The sequence below is a fragment of the Nyctereutes procyonoides genome, unplaced genomic scaffold (assembly GCF_905146905.1).
Source record: "Nyctereutes procyonoides isolate TBG_1078 unplaced genomic scaffold, NYPRO_anot_genome, whole genome shotgun sequence".
Lineage (NCBI taxonomy): Eukaryota > Metazoa > Chordata > Mammalia > Carnivora > Canidae > Nyctereutes > Nyctereutes procyonoides.
This window is the reverse complement of record NW_026575159.1, coordinates 15,468,821-15,482,015: the sequence shown is the minus strand read 5'-3', so window position 1 is coordinate 15,482,015 and position 13,195 is coordinate 15,468,821. Positions and strand designations below refer to the sequence as shown.

Genomic DNA, 13,195 nt, shown 5'->3' with positions numbered 1-13,195 from the left:
AGTGGCTAACCAAGAGTATCCTTTGATTATATTACAGATGCATTGTGAGAGGTTTCTATGCATCCTGAGAATAATTGGAACCACACTTTTTGGAGTGTCTCTCCTCCTTGGAATCACAGCTGCTTACATTGTTGGCTACCAATTTATCCAAACAGATAATTACTACTTCTCTTTTGGACTGTATGGTGCCTTTTTAGCATCACACCTCATCATCCAAAGCCTGTTTGCCTTTTTGGAGCATCGAAAAATGAAGAAATCCCTAGAAACACCCATCAAATTGAACAAGACTGTTGCTCTTTGCATCGCTGCCTATCAAGAAGATCCAGACTACTTACGAAAATGTTTGCAATCTGTGAAGAGGCTAACCTACCCTGGGATTAAAGTTGTCATGGTCATAGATGGGAACTCGGAAGATGACCTTTATATGATGGACATCTTTAGCGAAGTCATGGGCAGGGACAAATCAGCCACTTATATCTGGAAGAACAACTTCCACGAGAAAGGTCCTGGTGAGACGGATGAGTCACATAAAGAAAGCTCGCAACATGTCACCCAGTTGGTCTTGTCCAACAAAAGTATTTGCATCATGCAAAAATGGGGTGGAAAAAGAGAAGTCATGTACACGGCCTTCAGAGCACTGGGACGAAGTGTGGATTATGTACAGGTAGGTTTCCAAATTCCTGCCAGGGCAAACATACATTTAAATAAAGCAGCTTTTGTATCTCTGCAGGCATATGCTATAGCCCATCCTTGTCCCTCTGAACACAGTACTCCTTTCAGTTCTTTTGAAAACAGCATGACTGTTGAAAGCACATTTTGAAAGGGAGGGAAAAAAAAATCTTGTGTAACTGTTAAGACTATCTACGAAAATGCTTAACTTCTCCAGTGTTATTGGTTGGAAATCAAGATTATTTTGAACAGGAGACCCTTCCTTCCTTCTCTCCACCCCCCCTCCCTTACCTTCTCTGCCCCCTTGCTTCTGCCAAGTCAAATCCAACGTCATTTTCCACAGTCTTAAAATCTCCAGCCTTGTAAGAAAATAGTGTCTGCCGAGCAGAAGGGTCTTGAGAAAAATCTGCAGGCTCGAGAGATGGCTATAAAACGTTTTTCACAGAGACTGGGCAAAATGGGGGTGGTGAGAACAATTTTGATTTAAAAGGCGAAGGAATTCAAAACTGAAAGACAGAAAGAAAAGGAAAACAAAAAAGGGAGAAAAACAAACACACACACACAAAAACCCTTCCCAGAGCAAAAGCGAAGTAATGTTTATTTCACTCCCCAAACAGCATTACCTCACTCACTGCACTTGACCTTTGAAAGCATTTGTGATGGTGTTTGGTCTCATGAAAATGAGACAGGCTGTGTCTGTCATTAATTCCCTGACTGCTGGCCCTGGGGCTTCTCCCCTCTTAGTTGAAGCTTTCTTTAGAATGTTAGTAGCGTCCCTGTGAGTTTGCTGGTTGCAATTTTCTTACAGATATTTTAGTTGGGTTTTGGCCATGATGATTTGGAAAAGGGAGACATGTCTCTGATTTAAGAAAATCCATTGGGACACCCTCCCTGTCCTCACATAGGTGAAATGCTTCTTTTCAGAAGACCTTTCATATACTATAGGGACTTTTATTCCCGCAAAGTCATGCCCAGTGGGATGACATGCTTTGTGTAATGGGATGCCAATGGGCAGTGGCTGCAGAGTCCAAGTATTGCTAGCTGGGTGACCTCGAGCAGGACCACCTCCCCTGCATAGAGTTTCCTGCATAGAGTAAACCAATCTCACAAGGGGTTTGCGAGGACCATGGGGTTAATTTTGGTTAATAACTGAAGAGTTTTGAGGCATTTTTAAAAAAAGATTGTATTTATTTATTCATTACAGACAGAGAGAGGCAGAGACATAGGCAGAGAGAGAAGTAGGCTCCATATGGGGAGCCTGATGCGGGACTCGATCCCAGGACCCCAGGATCATGACCTGAGCCAAAGGCAGATGCTCAACCACAGAGCCACCCAGGTGGCCCACAAGGCATTTTTTTTTTTCCCAGTTGATACCAACCTGCATGTTAATCTCTTCTAGGGAACTGATAGAGTTTCACTCCTAAATTTCTCCTAGTCTCCTAATTTCTAGAACCGTCGCAGTTGAGGTAATTTTAGTTAACTCAGGACATTTTTATGGGTTTTCATAAGGCAACTTCAGGCCCAGATAGAGGATGAAGCAGTCCTTTTAAAGGAAGTGATGAGATGGTCAGGGAACTTCTAGAGAGGGTTTGAAGAGTGAGGCTCTGGTCCTAAAATGAGGAAGCGTGTTTTGGAATTTTGCCTTTAATTCTAATTAAAATGATTGCTACATTTGTCATTTCTAATCAGATTGTCATTGTGAAGGTTTTCTTTTCTTTCTTTCTTTCTTTCTTTCTTTCTTTCTTTCTTTCTTTCTTTCTTTCTCTCTTTCTTTCTCTCTTTCTTTTTTAAAAGCCTGTTCCTCCCAAATCCCTTTCTCCCATCATTCTTGTTTTGAATTTTGTTTGTATCCTTGACGACCTGACATTGTGCCTGACCAGGGCAAAATAATACAAACTATGAAATGTTAGAGTAACATCCTTGCTAGAGCCCAAATCAGGCTTGAGAACTCGCCTTCCATCAGGGCTGAGGACTTCAGGTATAGACCGGCTCTGAATCCTGCTGGAATTTTTAGCCCATTCCAAGCACTCACACGAGGGTAGAAAAACTTTTGGCATTCATCGGCTCCCCGATACTTAACCATGTGCGCCCTATAAAAATGGAAATGTCATAAGGCTCAAATCAGTGCATTCTCACCATCCATTCTGACTGACCCAGGGTCCGAGCATTACAAAGCAGAAGCCACAGAAAGACGAAGGAGAGGGGTCAAAGGATGTTGGCTACTAAACATTACAAGTGACTGAATGTGGAGAGCCGATTGCCTACAGAAAGTAGGAAGTAAAGTTTGGGTGCTCATACACAAGAGAAAATAAGGGCTGGGCAGAAACAGGACCATCTGCTCACATGCTTGCTTTTCTTTTTTTAAGGCTGCTCGTCCCAAATCCCCTTTTCCCATCATTCGTGTTATGGCTGAAGACACTGCTTAGCTGTGCAGACATGGCCAAGACGATTGGTTTCCTCCAGGGTCTTGGGCACTGGTTAGCTCTCTTTCCACCCGATGTCGAGTAGATGTCTTGCTTGTTGCTCTCTTGACCTATTATTTCATGCCTTCACCACTCTCCGAGCACCCATCCAGAGTCCTCCCCAACTGCTCATGCATGAGTCTGCCTCCTAACAAGAGAAAATCAAAAGTCCTGCTTCTGAATGCTGTCAGGATTTTTCTTTTCTGTTCCTTCTTTACAGTTGCAAAGGTACCCAACTTCACTTCCCATCTCAAGGTTAACCTTTCTACACACACACCTGGGCTCTCTCAGTTGGTTCCCTCTGCTCTCCACCAGAGTGAGGCTCTGCTGCCTGTCCTTCCACCTCTCTGTTTTCATGTCTAGTCTTCTTGACCATCTACCATCTCAGCCTAACTAAAGCCATCCAGATAATCAACACTGACCTAGAATGTAGAGGGACGCTTTAGTCTAAGAGAAAGCGGCAGGTAGCAAATTCACCTGGGGTGCTACAGGCTGCTTTCAGAGGTAAAGAATGTAGGAAAACATCAGTAATGAAGTGAGAAAAGAAGGAATTGAGAAATGAAGGGGAGAATAGGGAAGATTTTCTGAATTTTGAATCAAAGCATTTTCTGGAGAGAACCATTTTTTTTTTTTTTTTCCAAAAAGAGATTCTGATCTGTCTGGAAATGGCTTAAGTAAAGTAGGGCAAAAGTCTTTTTTACCTTTTTAAAATAGTACTTTTTTTTTTAAAGATTTTATTTATTCGTGAGAGACACACAGAGAGAGAGAGAGACAGACACAGGCAGAGGGAGAAGCAGGTTCCATGCAGGGAGCCTGATGCGGGACTCGATCTCGGGACCCCAGGATCACATCCTGGGCCAAAGGCAGATGCTCAACTGCTGAGCCACCCAGGCGTCCCTCAAATTAGTACTTCTGTTAGCTTTTTTATTTACCATAGTAACATATGTTGCTGATGGTGTGTTTAAAAGTATGGAAATGGACAATGAGCAAAATTAAAATCCTCCACAGCAAATACATGACCCATAGATTCTCAAGTCTGATACTTGACAGCATATACCTTTCTAATTTTCCCTTATTTTGGAAACAGTTTTCAGGTTATGTTGTATTTGCTTTTCATTTTTGTTTGTTTGTTACTTCTTAACACCAGAAGACGTTTTTAGGTGTACTTTGATACCTAGATTATAGAATTTCTTTATTCTTATGTCCTATTACTGAACTTGGATATTACAGCGTAGTGGGCACTGGTCTGTGTGACAAGGGTAACTGACAATATCCCCTGATGTGTGGTATTAGGGATTTTCTGATGGGAAAATCTATAATAAGTATAAATATGGTCTACCAGTGAAGATGATAGAAGACAACTTTTTTTTTAAAGATTTTATTTATTCATTTGAGAGAGAGTGTGTGTGCATGCACAAGTGGGGGGAGGGGCAGAGGGAGAAGCAGGCTTTGCCAAGCAAGGAGTCCAATAGGGGACTCAATCCCAGGACCCTGGGATCATGACCTGACCCCCGAAAGCAGCGGCTTAACCAACTGAGCCACCCAGGCGCCACTCCCCGTTTTTTTTGTTTGTTTGTTGTTTCTTTTTAAAAACATTTTATTTAAATTCAAGTAATTAACATATACTGTATTATTGGTGTCAGAGGTAGAGGCCAGTGATTCCTCAGTCTTCTATCACACCCAGTTCTCATCACATCACTTGCCCTCCTTCATGCCCATCACCGGGTTACCCCATCCTCCTCCCCCTCCAGCGACCCTCAGTTTGCTTCCTATGATTAAAAGTCTCTTATGGTTTGTCTCCCCTCTCTGATTTTGTCTTGTTTTATTTTTAATAGGAGACCATTTATTATTAATTTAATCTGACAGTGTCCTAGGTATCCATGTTCCTTTTAGCAGGAGACAAGTGAGACTAAATTATTCATAAGTGTAGAGTTGACCTTCATTATTCATGGAGTCTGTGTTTGTAGATTACCTTACTCACTAAAGTGTATGTGTAACCCCCAAATCAGTACTTGCAGTGCTTTTGTGATCATTTGCAGACATGCGGAACAGCAAAAAATTTGAGTCACCTGATGTGCATGTTCCCAACTGAGGTCAAAGAAGACTGTGCTAGAAACTGTGCTGAACATGGTACAGTACAGTATAACAAGGAACTTCATAGTCTACTTGGTATCATGTTTTTCACATTGTTGGGCTTTTTGTTGGTGATGCAGCTGTTTAAAATGCCCCTCAAGTGTCCTGCTGAAGTGCTGGCTAGTGTTCCCGAGCACAAGGCTCTGATTGCCTTATGGAGAAAATATGTTTGTTAGGTGAACTTTGTTTAGGTGTCAGTTAATAGCTGTTGGTGCTGAATCCAATGCTAATGACTCAAATTATTTATTTATTTATTTATTTTAAATGATTTTTATTTATTTATTCATGAGAGACCGAGAGAGGCTGAGACATAAGCAGAGGGAGAAGCAGGCTCCCTGTGGGGAGCCCGAGATGGGACTCCATCCCAGTACCCGGGGATCACGAGCTGAGCCAAAGGCAGACGCTCAACCACTGAGCCACCCAGGTGTCCTTAAGATTCTATTTTCAAGTAATCTCTACATCCAACATGGGGCTGGAACTTGTACACTCAACCAACTGAGCCAGCCAGGCTCCACTCACTTTCGTTTTTAACCTGCCCTTCCCCCCAAATTTGAAATCTTGAATGTAAGTCCTGAGTTAAGTGCCATCATTATGGGATTTCCTGATTCCTTTCTTTAGAATGAGAATTCCAACCATTTGGAATAGGGGTGTTTCATGACTTAAGCCTTAGAGGTGTCAACATTTGGTTTCCCACGTTCCCAGCTGGCTTGTCACCTTTGTTTTGCACCTTCTATGACTTTCACTCATGTTTAAACCTTCCTAAAAAGAAAAGAGAATGACCAAATGACTTCTTTTTTAACCTTAATGTTTTGAAGAGATTCTAGGTTGATGAAAGACAGTAACTATTTTACAAAAATTTGGATAATTCATTCTACCAGGGAAGGCATATATTTTCCTAATTCTTTTTTTAAAAAGCAAGAGAGAAGGGCCAAATTGCTTAGATGTCTATGATTGTCTTAGATGTTCATTGGCTAGATTTAGAATCCCTTGCCATAAACTTAATTGATGTAAGAAAAGATGGCCTTCCTCATTCTTCCCTCTTACAAAAGAAAGATTACCTTTCTCTTTCTTGGAGAGTATTTTTTTTCTGGAATGGTTTTACTAACTAATTTCAAAGTGTCTTTTTAGCTCTATAAGTCTTAGATTTTATGATTCTTGTATTTGCCACTTTAATCTGAGGCTGGTAAATTTAGCTGCATTTGTAAATTCCATTTATCTAGAATACAAATAAATAGAAAAATCAAGATTTTTAAAAATTGAAAGCATCATGCAATATTGATAAAGTCCTAGAGGTTTGCTATAATAAAGTTAATTATTGTGTACCATGAACTTTTGAGTGACCTTGTTGGTTATATGAGAAATTTTAAATTGTGTGTGATATTCTGTTTTTGTGAAGGTTATTTTCCATTCTAATTTTAGTTTCCACCATCTTCTGCATGTTTATGGTCCCATCCAAATTATGGATTCATTTTTAGCAGATAATTGAGTCTTCAAGTCCAGATTTAAAAAGTAAAATTCTGCCCTGTATGTTTATGTCCTTATAAAACCAAAGAGTATGTTCCTATTTTAAATAGTATCACATTCAGCAGATACAATGGCAGTGAGATACAAAGTCAAGATACAACAAACATGGGATGCCTGGGTGGCTCAGTGGTTGGGCGTCTGCCTTTGGCTCAAGGCATGATCCTGGAGTCCTGGGATCAAGTCCCACATTGGACTCCCTGCATGGAGCCTGCTTCTCCCTCTACCTTATCTCTCTCTCTCTCTCTCTCTCTCTCTCTCTCTCTCTCTCTTTCATGAATAAATAAATCTTAAAAAAAATACAACAAATAATTCTGTAAGTTTTAACCCAGGATCTACCCTTTGCTATAGGAGCAACTTTCACTTTACACCCCAAGAGTACATTCAAGGCTATAAATGAATACTCATTAGCAGCAAACTACTCTCTATTTTTTTAAATTTCTTTTCTCTTGTAAACAACCCAATCTAAGGATTTTACATTGCCTGCTCAGAATTTAGTTTGCTTAACTTATTGGGTATGGCGTAGGCACTGGCTTCTTGCTCTCTCAGTGAGCCATCACTTATTTATAGTGATAGTAAAAAGGACCACTTCTCATTGGATTAGTGTCCTTAGTTGGGGCCTCTGTTTTTGGTTTGTCACTTCTGGTTTAAGTTTACCACTTTATATGTCTTCCTTTTATTGAGCATTTACTATGAGCTAGCCATTCTTAAGTGCTTTACATGCATTATCGAATTAACTTACCAATACAACAAACTTTAGGTGGATATGATTAACCACATTTTTCATCTGAGTGGTAGAGGCTTAGGAAGATGATGTGAGGACACTAAAGTCAAGAAGTTAGTCCAGGTTTAGATAAACTTGGTGAATGGTGGATTGGGACAGTTCTGTTTGGTTCCAATATTTGCATAGTGCTTTCTCTCCCACAGCAGTGTGTTTCCTCTGGTATTATACTGCTAAGAATTCAAGGAGACTGGCACCATCTTGTGTTTGCTAGTAAATAACTATTTGTGATTTTTGTTATTGTTGGTCTGGCTTATCCCTTTTCACTAGAGTAATGTCTCCAGGGAAAGGAGGGATGAGGGAGACTCCATTTACTTCATGGTAAAGCTGTGTCAAGAAAGCTGGTAGCAGGGTCACGGCCAAGCGTACATTCCACACACTATAGAAAAAAATAGTTTCACTAGGTCAAGGTTAAGATGAAGGGTCAAGTCTTGTAAGCAGGCAAAGGATAAAGACAGTAGCAACAGAAGGGGTCCTGATTTATTTTCAACCTGTTTCCTCATTGAAGGCAGCCAGAGTAATTAAGATTTTCTCTTAATCTGTATAGTTCACAATGCCCTTTGAAGTGGTATGGGGCTGGAGGTGGGGGTGGGGAGATCCACCAGGCAGTTTCAAAAGGAAACACATTTTGAAAAGTGAAACATTTAAAAAAAGTAAAACCCGGAGACTTGAGATTTTAGACTTCCGTCTTAGATTTGAACTGCGTTTTGTAGAAGAGGTAGGAATATTTCTAAAGGAGATTTTTGTTTAAATTGTAGTGAGGTAGATTCACTTTAAGATCAGTGAGATAAGTTGGAATGAATGAATTTATAGTCAATTAACTTATGTAATAGACTATAAACTAATAGTTTTTAAAAATATTTATTTATTCATGAGAGACACACAGAGAGAGGCAGAGACACAGGCAAAGGGAGAAGCAGGCTCCCTGCGGGGAGCCCAATGCAGGACCCGATCCTGAGACTCCAGGATCACAACCTGAGCTGAAAGCAGATGCTCAACCGCTGACCACTCAGGCATCACTCAACTAATAGTTTGTAACTGAATTATAGTTGCAGACACATTTGAATTTGTTCATTGGGATAAAAGTACCTTGATATGTAATCAATTCCCATGGTCATTTTAGAGATTCTCTACTAAGCCATCTATTTGTGGTAAGAATTGTCATGATCCCTTAGGTTAGAGTTACTTAGTGAGTATAAAAAGGTAAGAATTATTACCTTATATTAATGGTGTACCTCTCTACAGTCCTTTGTACTTTACAAGGTACTTTGATGTGCAGTGTCTCACTCCAGGACCATGATGATGGTCAATAGCTTGTTAAAGGTCACAGAAGTAGTCAGATACAGGACCCAGGACTTAATCTGGGGACATTTGCCCTTATAATAAGCCAATGTTGGCCAAAGAAAAAAATCTGCTTTACCTAATGATGTACTTTACACCTTCTATGCATTTACTGTTCTTTATAACACATGACGATGGAGGCAATGTTTTTAAAAATCCACTAGAATTAAAATTTGGTTTAGAATACATTTAATCTCAACCTTTTTTTTTTTTTTTTTTTTTAACGAAAGAGAACCCTCCCCCTGCAACCAATTATTTTAGTCTCAGGGTTGGCAAACTTTGCTTGTAAAAGGCCTGATAGTAACTATTAGGCTTTGCAGGCCATATGGTCTCCATTACAACTATTCCACTTTGCTGTTTTAGTGTGAAAGCAGCCATAGCTGATATGACAATGAATGAATATGCTTGAGCTGCAATACAACTTTATTTATGGATACTGAAATTTGAGTTTCATATAATTTCCATGTGCCACAAAATAGTATTTTTTAAATGAATTTTTACATTATTTTAAAAGATAAAAGCCATTTTTTTAAGCCTACAGACTGTATCAAAACAGGTGGCAGGCTAGACTTGGCCTGAAGACCTTATTTTGTCAACCGTTGTTTTAAATAGGGAGGGAAGGAAAGGCTATTAACTTCTTGACTGCAGAGGAGGAGGAAGAAGGAGTGGTAGTCATAGGCACTTCAGTTGATGATTCTGTGGTTAAGACTGAGGTGGCTGGTTCCTCCCCAAAATGTCATTCTGTCTTGACATTTTCCACTCATTTTAGTGAAAACTTGATGACTTTGCTTCATTTCCATATCTCCTAGTGAGAAATCTTATGACTAGTGATCATGTGGTTTAGACAAATGACAGTGAGACATTCAGTGTGGAGAGATTTGCCCTCTAATTGTTTCCTGGGTGCTAATCACAGCCTGTATTTTGTCCCTAGGTGAGGTCAAGCTCTGTGTCCACTGGCTGTGTCCCCCCCCCCCAACAGTTTCTAGCCTAGAGCTAAATAGCCAACATTTATGGAATTACATACTTGTTATTAACTGGTGGGGAGACAACTAGAAATCCTGTTCCCACTATCTTGATTTTCAGAGGAGCTAAAGTCACACTCTTTAGATACTCATAAACACATACCATTAGGTCCATGAACATACATGCTGATTATCACCGGTGATGGCTTTCTAGCTGGCATTTGGTCACCAAAGTGCATCCAGAAATCCAGACATTGAACTTATTTATCTTCTTTCTTCTCTTTTTTAAAATATGGAATGCTTCACAACTTTGCACGTTGTCTACACTCAGGGACCGTTAACCTTCTCTATATTGTTCCCAGTTGGGTATATGTGCTGCTGCAGCGAGTCACAGAAATTGTACTTCTTTAAAGCTCTGTGATCCTGCTGTAGCAAATCCCTTCCCAGGAGGCTTCTGGGAGCCTTCCCTTCTGACACTTAAACCCACCAGGAGAACAGTCTCTCTCAGAGAACTGCTGGCGCTTTGCTGTTGGAAACTGGGAGGGACAGGACCAATTTAAATATTCAGAGCCTCAGAAGTTTAGTCATTTCAACGGGGAAGTTCCCTTGGCTTGCCTGTGCTCACAAGGCGGGGTTACTTGCACATTAATTCTAGATTGCCCCCTTCCTGTTATTTTTAGTCTTATTTTAGCTTTCCGCTTTACCTGTCCCAGCCTGAGTCAATAGAGGTGGGTGTGGCCATAAGCTTGGGATCCTGGATTCTAAAGGTGGGCTGAACTCTTGCCTTCACCCTTCTACCCTCCTTAGAGGCCGAACAGGTTTGCAGCCATCCACTTACAAACCAGTGAAAGGCAAGACACAAGGGAGGTAAAAGTTCACTTTGGGGGAAATTTGTTGAGGCTTCTGAGGCTTGCATATGAACCCAAGTATTAGTAAAATCCTACTTTCTACAGTGAAAAACCAATGCCTTGCTGTTGCCTAAATAAGTGAGCTCATGCTGGACCAAAATAGAATGCTAAGAAATGAAACAAAACAAAATAAGTGGTTTTCATTTAGAAAAGGAAGCCTTCTAAATAAGTAAAATAAAATAAAAAATTCAGATGTTAACCCTAAAATTGCTATGATTAGTTAAATCCAAAGAGGTTATAACTGAATACCCTACATCCTTCATAATTTACAAGTTTCAATAATGCATTTAAATTGTTTTCACCAACATTATTCATTAATGTTTTCAAAAATATATATTAATCCATGTTTGTTTCAGAAAAATATAGCTGTTAGTAAAACAGAGGCAGACACTTTTTTTTTTTTTATTCATGAAAGACAGAGAGAGTGAGAGAGGCAAAGACACAGGCAGAAGGAGAAGCAGGCTCCATGCAGGGAGCCTGATGTGGGACTCGATCCCAGGTCTCCAGGATCAGGCCCTGGGCTGAAGGCGGCACTAAACAGCTGAACCACCCGGGCTGCCCATGCAGACACGTTTTTAAAAATGTTGAAATTCCTTAACTAACTATGTGAGAGACTCATGCTATTTATATATATATATATATATATATATATATATATATATATAGATATAGAGAGAGAGAGAGAGAGAGAGAGAGAGAGAGACCCTTTCAACTTAGTTTATGCTTTTACAAGTTACTAGGTTTTTTTTTTTTCATTCAAAACTGGTATATCAGATCTCTACTATTTTATTTTATTTTTAAATATTTATTTATTCATGAGTGACTCACACACCGAGGCAGAGACAGAGGCAGAGGCAGAGGCAGGCTCCCTGTGGGGAGCCTGATATAGGACTTATGATCCAGGACCCTAGGTTCATGACCTGAGCCACAGGCAGACACTCGACCACTGAGACACCCAGCTGTCCCAGATCCCTACTATTTTAATAAGGTAGTATGGAGAACTATAAAGATAATTACTTTTGATATAAATAAATAGGCTTAATCTTGATTAAATCCATCCAGTGGTCAGAATAGATGGCAAAATAATGGGAATTGCTGATAACTCTCCCATCTCAATTATGTTCTATGTTGTTTGGTTGGGGGTGTGAAATTGGTTCATTACAGGTCAACTCTCATTAATTTTTAATCTACTAGGCTTTGCTGCAGTCCCCAGAAAAGAATATGGGGACTATGTCTAACTAGTATTAATCAGAGAGATGGGAGCACTTTTCCTCCTTCTGATTTTCTTTGATCACGTGGAAGAAGCTCTGTCCCCAGGTATAACCCACCTGGGGGGAAAGGTAGTAGCCTTAGCCTGCCTCACTCCTTCCTTCCTAGGACAAGTGATTTAATCTGATAGCTGAGGATAGGAGAAGGGGTAGCTGGCTCCTCCTTCCCCCTTTCTTCTGGGTGTGGATTACCTCCAAGAAGCCAGCACCTGCCATACCTTTAGAAGGGAATGCACTTTACCTGCAGGAGGAGGCTGACCCCACTCAGATGCTATTTGGACTTTATAAGTCTGTCTAATACTGGGAAACATAATTATGACACCTGCTATTCCACAGGTATAAGCTCTGTTCCCTGTATTAGCTTTAGGATTAGACACGTGATATTTTGGTTTCTCCTCTCCTTTATTCTTCTGTTTCATTTTCCAACTGGCTCAGAAATCAGGCTGGAAAGAAAAGTAATTATAACCCTGCCCCCTTGGACCTCCAACAGAACTGTCTGTCAGAGGTTCACTGGTAGAGATTAATCCCAATAATTTTCTTGAAGTTGTAGTTTGGTTTGGTTTCAGAATTACTTTTTTAGACCTATATAAAGATTGTCTTCAAGAACAACTAATGGCATTTCTAGAATGGCTTATGATAATTTACATTTGTTTTTATGTACAAAAGGCTAGTTGAGTACTTAATGGTTTAGAATAGGAAGGTGGTCTGCAGATCAAGCTAGTTCCCTTCTCGTTGCTCTGTCAACTGCTAAGTCCAGCTCATATGGATATCTTCCTTCAAAAGTATACAACAGATGTAGGGGAATTACTCTCCTGCCTTTTAGTCACCATATTAAAATAGGAGAGGGAGGGCATCTCGGTGGCTCAGCGGTTGAACATCTGCCTTTGGCTCAGGTCTTGATACTGGGGTCTTGGGACCAAGTCCCACATCAGGCTCCCCACAGGGAGCCTGTTTCTCCCTCTGCCTGTGTCTTTGCCTCTCTCTGTGTGTCTCATGAATAAATACACAAATAAATAAAATCTTTAAAAAGTAAATAAATAAAATAGGGGAGGGAATTTGTTGTTAAACATGCTTCCCTTTCAATAATTTTCTGACCCTCATTCAGACCTTAGGGATAAGCTGCCTAGAAGGCTTATTTAAGGCAACAGTA

At 40.2% G+C, this 13,195-nt stretch overlaps 1 protein-coding gene across 1 annotated transcript in view; it reads left to right on the top strand.

Moving 5' to 3' along the window:
• HAS2 (hyaluronan synthase 2) overlaps positions 1–13,195 on the top strand; it is a 32,486-nt gene that overhangs the window by 13,707 nt on the left and 5,584 nt on the right. The window contains exon 2 of the mRNA XM_055314384.1: positions 38–664. Within this exon, the coding sequence (XP_055170359.1) occupies positions 38–664 (627 nt within the window). The remainder of the gene's footprint in view (positions 1–37; positions 665–13,195) is intronic.